Below are 19,768 nucleotides of genomic sequence, written 5' to 3'. Positions count from 1 at the left end.
CCATCAGGTTCTAGGCAGGCATTGCTTATAGACACTGGCAGCAGACCACAAAGATAAGACACAAAAATGTGTCATCTGACGAAGATGGAAGGGTGCCCTCAAATTTTGCTTTAAAAAAAGGAGTTGTGTTAAAAATGATCAAAAAAGTATTTTCTGTTATTTATTTGTTTGAACACCTTCTGAACTTCCTGCAGAAAATATTATGTGAAACAGCCTCAATTTGATAGTTCATGAGAATTTTCATGCATCCCATACTGTTAGATAACTGCATCTTCTTCACCCTCCTGCTTTCCTTCAAGAATATTCAAATGAAATGCCCTTCCCAAATTCCATTACCTGGAAAAGGGTCCATTTCACTTATTCTGTATCCAAACAATACAGTATTGTGTATGTGTTTTCCATGACATTTTCTGAATGCATATGAAGAATACTGTTAAAAAAAAAACAAAAAACTTTGGCTTTCCTATTAATTATTCTTGGGTAAATAAGATTCATTGTCATGTCAGGAAGGTAAGCCATGCTCATGTTTCCCCTGACAAGAGTGAGAGCAGTGCCAAGTAACAGAAATATCCACATTTCAAGAAGGAAAGCCTGCCACTGGACCTTGGCTAGAAGCATCTCCATTCATACAATGGAAAGGATATATGAGAGATATTGAGGCTTGAGGATGCAACTGCTATTTATAGCCGTTTTAAGCATACCAGCAGGGCACATTTAGAGATCAACCTGTATTGATTTTTTCTGCATCACATGGGACCAAAGCTGAGCTCTACTGAGCACAGCTGATTTGCAACCTCCATTTACTGCCACACAGTGCTCCCCTACTAGCCCTTTGAAAATGAATGGCTAGTACACAACAGTAGGTTTCGGTGGATTGCTTCCAGACCCTACTGATGCAATTACTTCTAGTGAATGCTCCAGATCTAGCTCCTAATATTTTTCACACACTACTGCCTGCCTCTGCTATCTCTGTGCAACTTCTACCATGCTCGTTACGATAGCAGGGACCTACAGCTCGGACAAGACAACCCCAAATTCCAATTCATAATCCTTCAGCAGCCTGTAAGAAATCAGATCCTAGCTGGTTGCCAGTCTACCTAACAAAAAAATGTATTAGCAAGGCTTTTGCTAAATCAAGAATTTAAGATATGAAATATGAACTGCCTAGCGTTTGCTAAATTGCAGCTTCGATAATGGCTCACATTTAATTTACACAACTGCTTTCACATAAATCTCTGAATTAACTTTTGTCTTTTTCGGTCATGATGAGGAGGAGGTTCAATGTGCTGAGATTGTGAGCAACAGACATTGAGACATATGCTTTTGTTCACAACTTGATTTTGCCCACAGTTCTCCATTATTTCCAGTTTTCAGTAAACCAAGACTTGCCATTTCAAGCGCTGAGTCTTCCTCAAGGTATAGTTACTATAAGGTCTTATTTTTCTGTCCTGAATAGTACAGTGGTACCTCGCAAGACGAAATTAATTCGTTCTGCGAGTTTTTTCGTCTTGCAATTCTTTTCGTCTTGCGAAGCACAGATTTTGGAAAAGCTTCAAAAATCACCAAAGTCTTCAAAAACCTCAAAAAAGGCTACCACACCGCGTGCTATGAGTTGCTCCTCGAAGTCAAGTCGCAACTGCACCCCCTGAATGCACGGTTTCAAGAAAAAGGAAACAAACTTGCAAGACAAAGGAAACAAACTTGCAAGACATTTCCGTCTTGCGAAGCAAGCCCATAGGGAAATCCGTCTTGCAAAGCAACTCAAAAAACGAAAAACTCTTTCGTCTTGCGAGTTTTTCGTCTTACGAGGCATTCGTCTTGCGAGGTACCACTGTAATGGGAAAGAGAGTGTTACCTCTTTGCCTCCTCCCGTCATCCTTTTGCTCAGCTGGATGGCTCTGGCGATGCATGGCGACCTGAGATATTTGATGGTGAAGATTCAGTCGTTCCTCTTCTGCTCTAAGGAGTTGGGAACGAAGATCCTCAATCTAACACACACACACACACATATACACAGACAAGTGCCAGCTTTTTTAACAAACCAGAAACCAATTTCAATAAAATGTGGAGGCATATTTTCACTGACATTATCAATTCTTTAAAAGATCCTAAAGCAAAATGTGATCATAACCCATTACCCATACACTATACTTAGCAATGAGCCAAGCATGAGATTTCTCTGTTTTAAATGGAAGCTTCAGATTCAAAAGGATATCTCCACCTGGCTCCCTCTTTATCAAACTGCCTTGGTCTTCGGCTTTTTCAGTTTGGGGAGTTGTTTAAGGTATGCCTCTTCACACAGGCCCCTGGGTCCTCATGCTGTTGTTGAAAGGAGGCCGCTGGGATATCTGATCTTATCAGTCACTATACAGATTTGCCAGTGAGTATTATCTCACTGCTGCTACAGTGATGTGCTGTTTTAGAAGATTTAAGCAGCCTTGGTTCTTTTATTAGTTTTAATTGTTTTATATTTTATTTTGTCTTTTGTAAACTGCTTTGCCATTCTTAAAGAAACGTTGTTATCTAAATGAATTAATAATAGGAAAAATAAGGCAAGGGACCTCTCCACATGCAATCAGAAACCCTGCCTACTCAAAAGGTTCCCAAGCACACACAGGTTCCTTCACAGGTTATGCATGTATGGAATGGGGGTAACAATCCCAAATTGCCCTCTGAGGGCATTTTGCGTAATTTTGTGCACTGCAACAAAAAGATGGGGCAAAACTGGGCTGTTACAAAACCAAGGACACCAACCGAGCCTCAATGAAACACAAAGAGGTTTATTTGACTAGCTGGTTTTGCTTCTGAATAAATTATACAGCTAGAAGCCAGCAGAGAGATTAGCCACTTCAAGGCAATTTGTTTTCGCAAAGTTATAATTTGCTTGTGCAAAAGTAAAACAAGGTAAAGCAGTTCTAGGACGGAGGGTGGGGTGCTGCTGGTGGAGGAATCTAATTGCTCTTTTCACTATCTTTAGTAAATTACTTCCTCTTCTCTTTCAAAATATATTGAAATATGCCCAATAATTTATACTATCACAACATTAAACAACCCTTAAACCCAAAGAAAGTAAACCATAAATATAACGTGTAATCTATTTCATCATATCCATAGGTATACAGCCGTGAATGTGTAAGTGAGATTTTATTTTTAACCAAACTAAAAAAACAGCTATGGAGTGTCTTATTTGGCATGACAGAGTCTGGAGAACTAATTTTCTAGAGTTTGGATTTGATATCCCGCTTTATCACTACCCGAAGGAGTGTCAAAGCGGCTAACATTCTCCTTTCCCTTCCTCCCCCACAACAAACATTCTGTGAGGTAAGTGGGGCTGAGATACTTCAAAGAAGTGTGACTAGCCCAAGGTCACCCAGCAGCTGCATGTGGAGGAGCCGAGACGCGAACCCGGTTCCCCAGATTACAAGTCCACCGCTCTTAACCACTACACCACACTGGCTCTCAATTAGAACAGAGTAAGTGTCAATTAGAACAGAGTAAGATCCAAATGCAGAGCAATCCTTGAAAGCAAGCACTAGGCACATTCCAGCTGTGGCAAACTACAGTATAAGGTAAGTCCTTCAAGCTGCTGATGCTATCATGTAGCTTGTTGTCCCCTCCTGCTTTCACACAACATACCCAAGTGCTAGCTTCCCCTACCCACCCAGTGTGGTGCAGTGGACAGAGTGCTAAACTTGGGCCCAGCAGACCTGGTTCAGATCCCCCAAATAGCTATAAAGCCAAACAAACACACATTCTAAGTGTTCTTTCTCTAGAATGAGCAGGATTCAAAAGGCAAAACATTATATTAATATGCCATGCCACAAGATAAGCAAGCCAATCAGCTTCTGCTACATTTCTTAAGTTGACTTTGGCAAAACAGCTTCATGTTGCTCTCATTTGCATTTTACGCTAAGTGAAACCATAGTTTAGCACAAATGAGCAAATGTTGGACTCCTTTGCTGCTGCACTAAGCAAAGCCACAGCTTGGCTGAGCATGTTGTTTCAACCCAGAGTAGCAGTTCTGCTCTATGCAGACAAATCATGAGCTGAAACCAAGACTTGCCTTTGGTTTACGGCTCATAGTTTTTCCGGGGAGAGCTAGACCAGGAGCTTGAGTCTGGACAACATGCTAAGGCAAACCACAGTTTACCACAGCAGCACAATGACTGGACTGGAACAAAGCACCATCTCCTTTCTGGAGGCCTACACATTTGCACTAAGCTTAGCGCCATGTGAGAACCAGACTAATAAACTATCATTCTGTAATAAAGCTTGGTATGCACTTTTGTGACTGTTTTCTTATCATACTTATTTCTAACTTCCTACCGCACTATTTGATAGAAAGTTTTAAGAGCCCTGCCTACTGTGAACGGAGACAGGTTTTTACACAGGAAAGTGGTTACCTGGTGGAGAAGAACCTCTCTGCTGTTTTCCGACTGATCCAGTTTCCTCCGGGACTGCTCCAAATCTTGTTCAAGCTTATTCGGATTAGAAAGAGTGACAAAAAAATCATTCCACTGCTAGTAATGTCATGAATTATTTAGCTACAATATTTAATATACCCAGAAGTCTGCTGAACGCTCATTTCCTATGCAACACTTTGCTAAGCTTGCCAAATGCCTATTATCCCAATGGTTCCTTAGATCAAACAATCTGTTTACAAATACATGCATTTCTTTCTCTGCTAAAAACTACGTTATGTAACTGAGTTGCACGTGTTATCTCCCTCATACTCTAGATCGGCTCCCCTTCCAAGGTAGCAAAACAGAGCAGTTTGAAAGGTTGTTTGACTCATAATAACCAGAAATCCCAGGTTGAGAAGGGAAAAAAGTAAAAACCCAAAGGCACATTAAAAAAAAGAAACACCCAGAATTTCAAGCCAGAATGAAGAATGGGTATTGCAGATGTCTGTGATTAACTCAAAACTGAACGCAAGTTCTTGAAAGAACAACAAATACCCTCTTAGTTATAGTTATATTAGCCCTTGAAAGGGATTGGAAAGTGAAGCTGCTGCGAAATGCAGCAGCCAGAATAATTTCTGGTACTTGGCTTTCCTGACCACACCACTCGGTTTGAGTCCAGGCCTAACTCAAAATCCTGGTTATTACATATAAAGCTCCAAACATCCTAGGACCAGGATATTTCAAGGACGTTCTCCTCCTGTGTTAACTTGCATGACAGTAGCAGTTGGCAGCATAACAGGGGCAGTGTGGTCCTGCTTCCCAATGCTGAGTGGGGTTGCCTTCTACCGAGAGGGGAAAGGGGTGGGGAGCTTGGTGCAGTGCAGGCGTGATGCAACAAATCTGGTTCCTATTTATTTATCTAAGGTATTTCTATAATGCTTAATATTTTGAATTCCTAAGCAGTGTGAATAAAATGTGTTTTACGCACACACACGAACACAGAATAAGAAAGGCCATCGTACAAACAGAAAACTACCTTATAAGGCCTGCTAAAATAGAGACGTCTTAGTCAAGTGCCTGAAATTAAGCAGGGAGGGGACCTGATTATTCTCAGCCAAAAGGGAGGGCCACAGGATTGGGTCCCCAATGCTGAATGCAAGGCCTCTGGAAGTTATGAGCCAGTTACCCCGCCAAGTTCCACACAAGTTCGGAACTGGGAAGCCAGATGAACCAATAGAGGATCTTTTGAGTGGTGGCTCCCCAGTTGTGAAAATCCCTCTGAAGGGAGGTTAGTTCAGCAGGTGATGAAGGCATTTTTATTTCACCAAGCTTTTGCCGCATTTTAATTCTCGCTTTTCTATTGCATTTGTTTTATTGGTTTCTTCTCCTACCCCCTAGTTTTAATAGCAGTGAGTGTTTTAACTGTTGTTAAGGGCCAAATTTATCTGCGTGGGCCTCAACAAGTATGACGGCTTCCTGTTTTTACAGGCTTAAGTATTCTTGATGTAGGTCACCTTGGTAGGAGCAGTACAATCTGGGCATGTGCTGCTGAAAAGAAGCTGGACATCTTTACTATGAAAGGCACAGAGTTTGATGCTGATACCTGCTATTATATGTTAAAGCAAACATACTTCATATTTTTAAAGCATGGGTGCAAAAGTCACTGCATCAATTGCAACATGAAGATACTACACCATGAACATTAAAAAAAACACAACTTACTTTGTTTTTTTCACCCTCCATTTTCAGTACTTTATTCTTCAAGACAGTTTCCACTTCATTAGCTTTAGCATCTTGTTGTTTTAAAGCCTTGAAGGAAGAAAATGGGAATTTGTTTCTTTTTTGCAAAACCATCAAAGCCTTAATTTATAAAATATGCTGACATTTGTATTATTTACACATGCACAAACACAGCAGAACACACTGGTGTGTGAGATTATATCGTGCAAAGCTATAAATAGATGTATCAAATGCATAGTGTCCACAACTAAGCTTGTTACCTTGCAATCCATTAGCTTCCATACCCCAATAAGCAAGCTGAGCCTCAGCCTGCCTCAACTCTCCCTTCAAGACACAGAATGTTTAACCCTTTCCCAAGCTGGATGTATGTTCAAAATCATAAACTCCCACACCTATTTTAACTCTCAAAAGATATATAAGTTCCCCTATCTTTTACCTCTTGGGGAGAAAAACAGTGGGGTGTGTGGAGAAAGAAATTTTCAGTATACAGATAGCTAGGATGGAAAGGGTTAAACAGCCCTCTTCTGCCACTCAGTCGGAAGTCACCCATCAGGTGGCACGGTGGTCTAAACCAATAAGCCTCTTTGGCTTGCCGATCAGAAGGTCGGCCGCGTGCGGTTTTAATCCTTCCGGTGGGTTGAGCTCCCATTGCTCTGTTCCAGTTCCTGCCAACCAAGCAGTTCGAAAGCACACCAGTGCAAGTAGATAAATAGGTACTGCTGCGGCGGGAAGGTAAACGGCATCTCCGTGCGCTCTAGCACTTGTCATGGTGTCCTGTTGTGCCAGTAACGGTTTAGTCATGCTGGCCACATGACCCAAAAATCTCTCTGCTCCCTTGGCCTGAAGCGAGATGAGTGCCACACCCCACAGGTGTCTTTGACTGGACTTAACTGTCCAGGGGTCCTTTACCTTTACCATTACCTTATCTGACAAAAGCACTGCACTTCCACTTGATATGTCTACCCAGCATTGCTGGAAGTGATAAGTAATGGGGCCATCAGGCAGGAGGCAGGCTGTATAATTGCAGACAAATCTAGGAAGTCCCCTTGTCAGCATGGCTATGTGTACAACAGGGTAGGGCAATCTCATTGGCTCCAACCGAAGAAGCCCAACTTAAGCCTATCGGAAGGACATTTCAGAATATTAAACCAATAACTGAGCTCCTTGCATGATTCTTAAGCAGCACAGGTGAACACCAAAATGTAGTAAAATAAAGAGTTCAAAGTAACCCAGGTTTAACTAGATTTAAACAGTTTAAAACAGGAAAGTAGCAGTTATGGGGAAGTTTAGGCCCTCCAAGTACTATCGCTAGGTAGAGAAGACAATTCTGGCAATGTAGGCAAATAATCTGTACCTGGTCTAAGGCAGTTTCCTGGTGAATTTACCTCACAGAGGAATGTATGCAGCTTGGAGACGCCTTGCATACTGGCTCCACAATGTCAGCTATACTAGCACAGAAAAACTAGAAGCAATAAGTAACCGCAGAAGATTTCTCTAACACAGAATAGGAATTAGCATCTTATCATTAAGACATCTTAACTCAGTCTTGGAAATCAATATGCCAACCTCAGCTCATCAAAGCAGCACTGAAGGATATTTAGGCCATTAAGCAGCAATAACGTGAAATAAAAAAGCAATCTCTCACCCCACTGGTATTTCAAATAAGCCATTCCATTTTATTTTCCAGGTACAGTAAAAATAAATAGTCCATAACTGTATTGGTTTTACGAAAAGCAGGTATATGACTAAACAGCACATACACACACACAAAAGGAAATTTTCAGAACCAAGGAAAATGCAGAGTCTCTCACATACCACGCCTGCAGGTAAATCAAACCTATTTTGCCTAGACCTGCTCTGCCAATAGCATACTCGCATCAGTCACTTGTGACCTAACAGAAATAAAGAACTGACTTCAGACTATGGTTGAAGATCCTAGCTCGTTCCCAACTTAATAATCAAAGGTTGTGAGTTTGGATTTAACAGGAAACAATCATTGATTGGATTTCCTGGGTTAATTGCAGTGTGCGGAGAAGGGAGGAAAACAATGGAAACTGCCTTATATCGAGTCAGACCCCTGGTCCATCTAGCTCTCTCCAAGGTTTCACACGGGAAACCATTCCCAATCCTGCCTGGAGATATTGGGTATTGAACCAAAGACTTTTTGCCTGCAAAGCAGATTCTCCACCACTGAACTATGAGAGCTGGCAGTAGCATATGTCGGAGTCTGCAGGCACAAAGCTGGCACAGGTCCCAGAGATCTAACCCAAGATCTGTACGTCCAAACCAGGCAACTGCCTTTGTTGTTGCTTAGCCGTTTAGTCATGTCTAGCTTTTCGTGACCCCATGAACCAAAGCACGCCAGGCACTCCTGTCTTCCACTGCCTCCCGCAGTTTGGTCAGACTCATGTTCGTGGCTTCAAGAACACCATCCAACCATCTCGTCCTCTGTCGTCCCCTTCTCCTTGTGCCCTCCATCTTTCCCAACATCAGGGTCTTTTCCAGGGAGTCTTCTCTTCTCATGAGGTGGTCAAAGTATTGGAGTCTCAGCTTCAGGATCTGTCCTTCCAGGGAGCACTCAGGGCTGATTTCCTTCAGAATGGAGAGGTTTGATTTTCTTGCAGTCCATGGGACTCTCAAGAGTCTCCTCCAGCACCATAATTCAAAAGCATCAATTCTTTGGCGATCAGCCTTCTTGATTGTCCAGCTCTCACTTCCAGACATCACTACTGGGAAAACCATAGCTTTAACTATACGGACCTTTGTTGGCAAGGTGATATCTCTGCTTTTTAAGATGCTGTCCAGGTTTGCCATCGCCTTTCTCCCAAGGAGCAGGCGTCTTTTAATTTCGTGGTTGCTGTCACCATCTGCAGTGATCATGGAGCCCAGGAAAGTAAAATCTCTCACTGCCTCAATTTCTTCCCCTTCTATTTGCCAGGAGGAGATGGGACCAGTGGTCATGATCTTCGTTTTTTTGATATTGAGCTTCAAATCATATTTTGCGCTGTCCTCTTTCACCCTCATTAAAAGGTTCTTTAATTCCTCCTCACTTTCTGCCATCAATGTTGTGTCATCTGCATATCGGAGGTTGTTGATATCTTAATTCCGGCTAGGGGCCACTGCCTAGCCTTGCCTATTCAGAAGTTTCCGAAGCTGAATAACCAAGGGAGCATGCTGCCAGCCTCCTACTGGAGCAAGGGGGTGTTCCAAAGACCCACACATCTGGTTCTGCATGATCAGAAGGAGGGGCTTTGGATTTGTGTTTCTCAAAACAGCAGACACCCGCCATACACAGCAAGCTGCTTTTGAAACCAAGGAGACTTTCAAAAGCAGTCTGTGATAGAAAACCCTACCAGGCGTGCTCAAGCTTGTGGGAATGCCTAAAGCAGCACTTTGGATCCCAGCCCATATTTACCAAGGAGGGGAATCAGCCCATTGTTCAGGCTTCTATTTAATTTCTTAAAAGTGATCATCTGGATAGAGGAAAACAGTCCTTTATGATTACCCTAAGTATTGTAAAGAGCATAACACTTAAAACTTATTTATAAAAAAAACACACATACCCAATGTTAATGACAGACACTTTCCCCCAAAGAGTCAACTATCTAAGTAAACTACGATAATGCTGTGGAGTGACAAATCGAGTTCAGATAAGAGCTACAGCAATTACAAAGTCGGTGTCATACGGTGTCAAGAGCAATTGTGTTTGCTGCTATATTTCTCTAATTAAAAGTTATGGAAGAATAAATAAGAAGGTGCGTACCACAGGCACAGTAATTGTTAAATAGGGTTATCCTCAAGACATGCATGTAATAAGAAGCTTTTCTTCTCCTAAGCCTGGGAAATTGCAGACCCATCAGCCAAACGTGAATCACAAGTAAATTGATGGATGGTGCTATTAAAACCAGGGATGCCAAATATACAGAAGAAGGTGAAAAAGACTCCTTCCCAAGGAAGAATAAGCACCATTTTTGCAGCAGGAAGACTCGCCTCACCAACCTTCTTCGAGAGTGTCAAACAGGCAGATAAGTGGAATTTAGCTGTTATTCAACACGTGGACTCTCAAAAGCACTTCTGACAGCATCAAAGGCCCATGAGAAGGAAGATCCTTTTACAGAGGACCAAGCAGCAGCATTCTGCCAAGCCATAGCAGAAGGAAAGGTGGGGCTGCAGGACCATTCCATCAGCTTGCCTGGAGGACCAGCCCCATTTAGCTCCTTCCTCCATCAACTGCCACCTGGCAGAGGGAGAGGGGGAAAGCAGGACCACTCCATCAGCCCTGCTGAGATCAGCTCTGCTTGACTCTTCCTTCCCTCCATTCCAGCTGATCAGTATAAGAACTGACAATCTAAGGAAGCAACCCTTAGATTGTGAACTTGTGGGCAGGGACTGTCTAGTTTCCATTGATCTTATGTAAGTTCCTGCGGGGGGGGGAGGGTACTTCCATGGCCCAGGAGACACTGAGAGGGAACAGATGCTATGCAGAACAGCACCAGAAGCATCCTCTTCTCCTCCACCACTGGAGGAGGTCAAGGCTCCTGCTGCATTAAGAAGGGTTGTGCCACGTCCAGGGCTAGGCAGGGCCAGAAATGATGGCCATGGGCACTGAACATATCCATCATCCATTTGTCTAGCACTACATTATCACACTTTAATCCATCTCTGGATTATATTTGTGCAGTGCATCCCTTTATGGGTGGGATCTTTTTAATGCATTTCACCTTCCTCTTGGTTTTAACTATGTGGGGCTTATTGTCTATTTGTTTGGTTGGAAGTCGCTTTGGGTTACCCTAGGCAAGATAAAGTAACTGACAAATTAAAGTAATGAATAAATAAATACAATGTCTGAAGCACAGCCCATTTTGGCCCTTAGGACCAGCTGTAGGGGACTGAGGACTTCTCTCCAATGAGACTAGAAGAGCAATGCAAGAAGATCTGAAGAATGGACAGCGGGACAAGCTGGTTGTAGTCCTGAACTGGGGAATGCCTCTTAGATTAGGGGTGGTGAACAGGGGTTCCTCCAGCTGTTGCCAAACTGCAATTTGCATTGTTGCTGACCATTGGGACATGCTGGCTGGTGCTGAAGTCCATCAAAATTTGGAGGGCGACAGATTCACCACAACTGTCTTAGGGGATGCAGACAGTGTTGTGGGAAGCTGATCTTTATTTTCACCATAGCTACTGTTGGCCAATCAGGGAACTATTTGGGGATAAAATGCTGAACTAGTTAGACCCTTTGCCTGAGCACAGAATACACAGTTCATTATGTTCACTTCCTCAAGAAATGACCCCAACACCCAGGAGCTCAGTTGCTCCCCTCTCCACACACCTCCCCTAATGCCTCTCTTTAGGCATTAGTTCAAGAAAAACATAAAAACGTCAAAAGTCCAAATCACAAAATTGGGGAGTGGGAAGAGAAATTGGAAAGCATTTTAGAGTGCCCTTACAATAATTAACACTCCAGAATGCAACACACATAAAGAAATCACATGTTTAACTGCAGACCGGACCGTAGGGGGTATAAATAAAATGCGCACCTCTATGCCATCACTACTAAAAAGAGAAAAGAAATTCAGCACATTTCAACAAGGTTTGAAACTGTGAAATGGGATTTGCTCAGCCCCCTTGCTCTTCACGGATGGCAAAACACTGGCTCCTAGTGGCCACAAAGATTCTGCAGGCTTTTTTTCCCCTCAAAGTGCATTGGCATCGTAAAGATTTGAAAGCAACTGAAAAGATAAATAAACTCTGAGAAGCAAATTTAATCCCATATGGCAGGAAATCAATTCTTACCCTAAATACATAGTTGCGTTGACTAGCTGTTTGTTAGTTAATTAGTTAGTTAGTTAGCTAGCTAGCTTCTGTATGTCGCAAGAGACAATGGAGTGCGCCTCTGAGAGTGAAGTCAAACCGCTGTGTTAGCATAACCAAAGTTACCTCCCTGGGGTGCAAGCCAGGCAAACCACTCTTTATTATACAGTGGCATCCCTTGGCTTTGAGTGTTGGTCAAATTTCTTTTATTCGACCAAAGCCTCATGATAAGCACAGTTCAGGGAAATTCGTAAGAACATAACACAAGCCCTGGTTCATCAGTTCTGCAACCTTCCAACAGAGGCAAATGACAGCCAGGAGTAGGAAGCTGGGCCAGGGAGCTACAGTGGTTGGCAGTGGACCCCTGCTATTGTTTTTTTTTTTTTTCTTAATGCATACAGAGGTTTGGAAACAACAGCATAGGCAACTCCCAATTTACATGGAGGTTATCACGTTCATCAGTGAAATTGCATATAATTGAAACATGATTGGCAAAGCCTGAAAACACCAGAATCGCTCCCTCCAAACCTCCTTGCTCAAACTCAATAACTCTCCACATGCCTCAGAAGTCGGTGCAAGGGCTCCTGGGATTGCATTTACAAAGGCTTATGGGATAGCCAGACATGGTTTTCACATTTTCTTTTTTGCCCTCTCTGGCTTCTTTTAGGGCCACATCTGCCATTTTTAAAGTCACTTTGGGGTTCGGTGCAATGCGCACTTGCGCGGTTGCAAATCAATTGGCTATTGCCGGTACCAAATGATGCACATAGCTCCTGAAAAAGTGCCAAACATCTGGAAAAAATAAATAAATTGCTAGCCCATTTGAGAATTTACTGTGCAGAACTTAAACACCTTCATTTCCTCTCCACTCTAATGGAGCACAACCTTTTACCACCATTCCGTGAAATTTAAAGACAGAGAGAGAATTCAAAACTCTTTGACCCAAGAAGAGCACATGAATCTTTACCCAAATTAAAATGTATGCTACTTTCTCTCTTTTTCTTCTTTAATGTGACCTCCGAAAGGAGAGTCACTCTTTCAGAACAGAAAGTGTCAATCTAAATTAATCCTCACCGGCTTATACTGCACTGTATAATCTGCAATTGCTTTTTTTAAAAAAAGCACATAGGTCACCACATGTATTAAGGCAACCAAATATGAAATTAAACTTTTCATAGACTCTGTGAGACACCAGAGTAAAGTCAGTCAGAGATGACTATCCAAATAATCGCCCAAGCACTTAAATTAAATCTAAAATTACAAAGTACGCATTTTATCTCCCCAAGGTTTTCAAGTGTTAGGGTGGAGTAATTTCTCTACCACTCTTGCAGGCATTTCACACACTCTTTTCTAAGAGAGGGCCAAAAGGGCCTTAATTTGCCTTTTCAAAAAGCGAACAATAGCTCAGTTTGTCTCCACAGCACAAACTCTTGTACTCTGCCAGATGCATTTTGCTTCAAGCAAAGCTGATTATACAGCACGAGGAAACCGGCTATTCATTACATCATATTTAGGCTTCAAGAGAGCAGTATTCACAAGGTGGTTGTTAACAGCGTTTTTAACAGTTTAAATCTTAGGTGTAACTGAAGATGTTTAAAAAGAAACACAAAAAAGCCCCAAAGCCCGCTCAGAACAAAAAAAAACGCTTTAAATACTCGCTGCCTCAGGGAAGAGAACCCCTTTCATGTATGGCTGTCTGACAGTTCGCTTGATGCACAACAAACTGCATCTGCAAAAATGGCAGTCATTCCTTGAAATAATTAGCTCAGACTAGACAGGGAGCAAGAACCAGATAGATATGCAGTTCTGTACATATTTAAAAAAAACTCGACTGCTTTGCGTACCTCCTGCAGATGCAGAGACATGTGTCCCAGCTGATCCTGACGTCTTTCAACAAGTTGCCTTTCCGAGCGGATTTCTCGTTCTATCTCCTGAAGCCTCCTCTCCACCTGTTCCGACACCTTCAATGAAAAAGGCGGGTTGGGGAGAAGGGAAATTCTTCCGTTAGCATGGTATTGAAAGTTTGTGGTTGTTGTTTTTTTTTAAAAAAAAAAGACAGCTCGTTTTTCTAGCAAAGTAAATGCAAAGGCCTAAATACAATTGTGAAGTCCTCCGTTGGTTAGCAATGAAATGCCTATCTGCCTTGTGGTAAAGAAGAGGAAAAATGAGAGCGGGGAGCTCCACTCAGGTCGTCTGTGCCCTCCAACACCACCTCCCTTCACAGAGCCAAGAGAAACACCTGCCCCACGGGAAGGAGAAAGAAAGCAAAGCAAGTATGCAAAGACAACTACAGGATCAGCTCCAGTTGGACTGTCCCCACTTCCCCAAGCCTTGCACTCCATGCCATTTATTTGTCTTAGTCTTTTAAAAATGTAAACTGCCTCAGGTATGTTGGCAGAAAGATGCGACTGTATATACTCGAATATAAGCCGACCCGAATATAAGCCGAGGCACCTAATTTTACCACAAAAAACTGGGAAAACTTATTGACTCGAGTATAAGCCGTTTCACCACACCACAAACCTGGTGGTGGCGGCAGTGGCGGAGGTACAAGCAGCCCGAAAGGGCTGCTTTCAGGCTGCTCATTCCTCCTCCTCCGCCACCGACAGCAGCAAAGGTGGTGGAGGAGGAAGGAGCAGCCTGAAAGGACCCTCACTTGAGTATAAGCCGAGGGGGGCTTTTTCACCATAAAAAATGTGCTGAAAAAATCAGCTTATACTCTAGTATATACAGTATATAAATGCAGCAAACAAATTTGGGCTGCCTTGGGGAGTTTGGAGACTGAGTCTCATTGTACAGTTTGATTCACATGGGACCCCGGCCGAAGGCAGCATTTTCTTCGGAGTCTGTGGCGTAGTGGGTCCGTGCATCTGGCTGTTAACCAGAAGGTTTGTGGTTCAAGCCCACCCAGGGATGGTTATGGGCAGGATTCATACATTGCAAGGGGTTGGGCTTAGATGACCCCTCAGGTTCCCTTCCAATTCTACATTTCTATGATTCTATAAGACTTTCTCTCCCTTGCCTAATTTCAGGGCCTTGCCCAGGGCGTTTGGGTGGAGCTGTGACAGAGAGTGCTGCTTAATTCACTTGGGGGCGTAACCTGAGCCACGAAGAACTTAAAAAGCATTGCAATCAATCTGCATCTGCTAAAACCCAAAATCTCTTTGGTAACAGACTGGGTTCTTTTGACCAGTTGACCACTGCCACACATGAGGCATGTTACCATGTATTGCTTTGCATGCGAGTACAAGGTTAACAATAATTAATTTTATTTATACCCCACCCTCCCCGGCCAGAGACGGGCTCAGGGCAGCTAACACCAGTAAAATTACAGTAAAAACATAATGGGGGGGGCAATTTAAAATACAGGTTTAAATGCAATTTAAAATGCAGCCTCATTTTAAAAGTAGCCCATAGATCAAAACCGTAAGGAGAGGGAAACCTAAGGGTCAGACTGAGTCCAAACCAAAGGCCAGGCAGAACAGCTCTGTCTTGCAGGGCCTGCAGAAAGAGGTCAAGTCCTGCAGGGCCCTAATCTCTTGTGACAGAGTGTTCCACCAAGTCGGGGCCAGTACTGAAAAGGCTGTGGCCCTAGTTGAGACCAATCTAACCACCTTGCGACTTGGGACCTCCAAAATATTTGAACACAAAAGGCAGGAAAAGAAAGCTTCAGAGCAACAGGCCATTAGTATGTCTGCGTGTGGCATGTCTGCACCCACACGGTACATGTGCAGCATTTGGGTGAAGAGAATCTCAACTTTCTTCTTCTTAAAAGGAAAAAAAAAGCAGAAGGAACATTTGATCACAGCCTTGAGCATACAGCCTGGAGAAGCCTCAGAAGCCAGAGTTGGAATGAGCTGGAAATCTGGTCACCAGTGAGGCTCCACTGCCCTGCATAGCTATTTCTCACAACTCAAAAAAGCAAATATAATTATGACAAATAAAATATGCAGAACTTGTATTAGTCTTAGAATCCAGCAATATACTTCTTACAAATTTTTATCTTGTGAAGCTTAATGCGTCCCCAGGTGGTCTCCCATTCAGATCCTGACCTGCTTATTTACAACAAGGTTGCAGCGCCATGTGCCTTCAAACAAAATGTGTGTGAGTGTGTGTGTGTTGACAAATCCTTGGTCAAGTATGATCACACTGCCACCCTAACAGAGCAAAGAGAGATTCATAGGCAGAAGCAGGTTTCACAAGCCTGCAGGTATTCCAGGTGCAAATGTGCATCTGGATGACAAGACTCACATTTGGACCACATTATAATGGCAGGATGAGTCTTTTGATATGGATGGAAATGTGCAACCCCATCTAGGGTCACTGGTTGTACACATGTGGAACTGGATCAGAGACAACTTACCATAATGTGAAAATTAGATTTTTGTGAAACCACACTGAAATTCCATATACCACTGCCAGGATTTTTGTTGTTGTAACTTTGCTAAATGACAAATCAAGAACTGAACTAGAATAGCCTCTGGCCTTAAAATAATAAAAAATATGACTGAATGAATCAGTAACTGCAGTAATATGATCAGAAGAATTATTTGCTGTAATTATTTCTATGCTTTACAGGGAAAGAAAACAGGAAAATAATACTTCCCTAGATTGCGGTTTTCATTCTTTCCTTTCCTCATCTATTTGCAGACACTGCCCTCTAGCAGTGAGCAGGGAGTTGAACATTCTATGCAAACATGGGACTTATTATAGCTTTATGGTAGTTATTGCTTTTTATTGCAGTTTCCATGCTGCAGAACTGTATTCATGGCGTCATAGTACATTTTGCAGCAACATTTATCCATATGATTTGCAAACAATAAATGTTAAGTCATATTTGGAGTTGGCACTACAATCATAACCAACGTCCACAATTATGAAGGTTAGATGTAGTATAGGTTGTGTTTTTCCTTCCAAAATGTCTGTACTTACTGAAACTATACTATAGTTTCCACTGTCTTTAAACTGCTTCTTTACCATTTATACTTGGTTGGAATTGTCGCAACAAAAAGGTCAGCCCTAAATTCATAATTTAACCGAACACACCAATGTCATCTCCTTGGCTTGAGTCTCAAAGTGCCCTTTCGCCCGCCAAAAACATCACCTACTCATGGAAGAACAGTTTACAACCTGGAAGAAGGAGGATGTGCAAGGAATGACCCCCAAATTCAGCAAAGTCCTTGCCAATGCTCAGACTCTTATGCAAGACTTTGCACAAGCACTTTTTCAAAGAGCAACTAGAGTTTATATGCTGCACACCCTGTATCTTCCTTGTTCACCTTGCTAATCACGTTATAATGCAATTCCTAGTTTAAACGCATGCAAATGGGAGACTTTTTTTTTTACAGTGCAGCATCACAGAGCTGACAAAACAGCAGTAATGCTTTTCCCCCTTCTGCTCACGGTTCTTCGGAACTGAACCCATGTTTTTAAAAACACCTAAGATTGTTATATATATTTAGTCCTTTATTTCATTGGCATTCTGTGTTCTTTGCAAAAGCAATCTGAGCTACACTGTTGTGGAAAGCACTCTCCTTGCTTTCTCTTTTAGGGAAAGACATTTACAAAGTATCAAGAATGGATGATTAATCCATGATTACTGAAGGTTAATTCCCGATTTATTGGAGCCAAATTACTTTTCAAACAACATTAGATGGAAGGTTTTCAAGCAATGCTCCAAAAGAAACCAATCATTACAAGTACTTAAAAAACAGCACGCTAGAGTCAAGGGCAGTTAAAAGTCTAAGCAGCTGTAGCCATGGAACAGAACTTGAGAGAACTGAAATTGCAGTCCACAGTATGCAATCAACAGGAACTTCAGTCAAAAGAATAAAAATATGTAAACTTCCAACATAGGAATTCCAAGGATGAAACACCAAATAAAGAGGGGGCAGAGGCTGTATTCTAGAAGTGCCGGGGAGACAGTTGCCCCAACTCACAACCAGCCCCTTACGCAGGCAATGGCTGCATACAAGGCTAAAGCACAACTGCACATGTCGGACATGAGACAGGTGTTTTCGGGCTTGTGCTGCTCTAGAAAATGCAATCCAACAAGAGACGGCAGTAGAATCAGAAAACCCACTTGAGAATGCGCCACTGCATCCATTTGCAAGCCAAGGGTTCCTCATTTGTATTTAGGTCACAGGTCCTTACAGTTTGTCCAGCTCTGTTCACAAAGCTCCCTCGAGTTTCAAGAACAGCTTGTTGAGCAGCACAAGTGGATGCTGCCGGAGGTGAGGAGAGTGTCAAGAGTCCTGCTGCACACACATGAAAGGGCTGAAGGGAGGGGGAGCCCAACCAGAGAGGGAAAGACACAGGTTAGCCACCCCTGCTCCATGGCCTGCCCTTTGTCAATAGAGGATCAGGTCTATAAATCTCTGAAATTCCATGCTTCACTGAGACCAGCACAAGATCAGAAGATGGTGGCACCTTTGTTGGTTGCCTACGCTGCACACCTATGGGTTTCGCTCACAGCGAAAGGGGTCTTCACACTGCTTCTTGATGCTTCGCTCCGGAGTCCCAGTCTCTCTTTAAAGCTCAAGAGGGGCCTGGAGCCTAAATCTCAGGCAGAGTACCTAGACTTCACAGTCCAAAGGTCATCTGGGTAGAGTATAAAGGACACTTGGACAAAGGACTATACAAAGACACAGCAGAAGCCAAGACTGGCTGCTGAGGCCAAAACAGTCCTCATGGCCATTCCCAAATTCTCACCGTTAAACTATTGAGCCACAGCAGCAAAAGCAGATTCCCAGAGAGAAGCCAAAAGGCAAAGGCATGCCATGTTCCGCAAAGTGCTGGTGAGAGTCAACTCTCTGAGATGCCTTCATCCCCAACCCAAACAATCAATACTTGTGACTGTCTGGGGAAGGGAGCTCGCCCCCACCCCCTTCCCCAACCCATCAGCACTGTTTCAATGACACCTATTAAACTGGTGCTGCTCATGTGCATTTAAGCACCTGTGGGAACCATCCCTGGTTGGTTGGAGATGCCAATTCACCAGCTAATGCTGTAGAAGTTTCCAAAGCTGCTATGTGCAAGCAAAGATCCCATCAGCACACCTGCACAAAAGGGAATACATGCATAGTTTCTGGGAAAGCTCAATTCATAATATGGGGGCACGTTGCTGGATCATGCAAAAGCCTTCGATTTATAATTTCATTAATTGTTCAAACTACCACTTTCTACTAAGTTGGTTTCATAAATTTTATTAACTGGCAGATGCCCCATTGCTCATTCCACTTGTCAGCTCATCCACCAACCCCTTTGCCAACTGCCCTTCCCCCACACCTTCCCCCACACCAAACCCCCTTCCCTTTACATCGCACCAAACTCCTCATCTGTCCCTTCACAACTTGCTTGTTTGCAATGAAAAATAAACTGAGACCTTTTTCTGCACTCCTTGCTGCTCCTTTAAAACCTAACGAAACTAGAAGTTAAACAGGAAAAATATTATGGCTGCATTAAGTCTTCCTCAAAAAGGATATTTTAAAATTCTATCCCATAATATAATTCCTTTTTTTTTTTCAACATCCAAGTTGGAAAGGTATTCTTGTAACGTAATTTTGCTTAAATAATACCCCTAGTTGTGTGACTGGACTCACTTAGAACAAGTTATTGTTGATGCAAAATTCTTTCTTAACATATGATCCAATAACTGCTGCTTTGTCTAAGCTTATGTATGTCACCAAACAACTTTATCAATTTCATCTTTGTTACTGTGAGCATTTGTTAAATACAGCACTACGTCATTGCAAAAAAAAAAATCCATACCTGCTCTCTGCTAAAACAAAATAGTTACAGTGTTTGTGTAAGTT

At 42.7% G+C, this 19,768-nt stretch overlaps 1 protein-coding gene across 6 annotated transcripts in view; it reads right to left on the bottom strand.

Annotated features, from left to right (window-relative positions):
- CEP128 (centrosomal protein 128) overlaps positions 1–19,768 on the bottom strand; it is a 199,907-nt gene that overhangs the window by 160,211 nt on the left and 19,928 nt on the right. For all 6 annotated transcript variants that reach the window (XM_079988650.1, XM_079988651.1, XM_079988652.1 and 3 more), the window contains exons 8-11: positions 13,799–13,915; positions 6,126–6,212; positions 4,404–4,478; positions 1,856–1,988 (exon numbers count right to left, since the gene is read on the bottom strand). In XM_079988650.1, coding sequence (XP_079844776.1) covers positions 1,856–1,988; positions 4,404–4,478; positions 6,126–6,212; positions 13,799–13,915 — 412 coding nt within the window. The remainder of the gene's footprint in view (positions 1–1,855; positions 1,989–4,403; positions 4,479–6,125; positions 6,213–13,798; positions 13,916–19,768) is intronic.

Source organism: Podarcis cretensis (genome assembly GCF_951804945.1).
Source record: "Podarcis cretensis genome assembly, chromosome: 1".
In the NCBI taxonomy this organism is placed as follows: domain Eukaryota; kingdom Metazoa; phylum Chordata; class Lepidosauria; order Squamata; family Lacertidae; genus Podarcis; species Podarcis cretensis.
The sequence above is the reverse complement of the archived record's forward strand: the minus strand, read 5'-3'. Positions and strand labels throughout refer to the sequence as shown.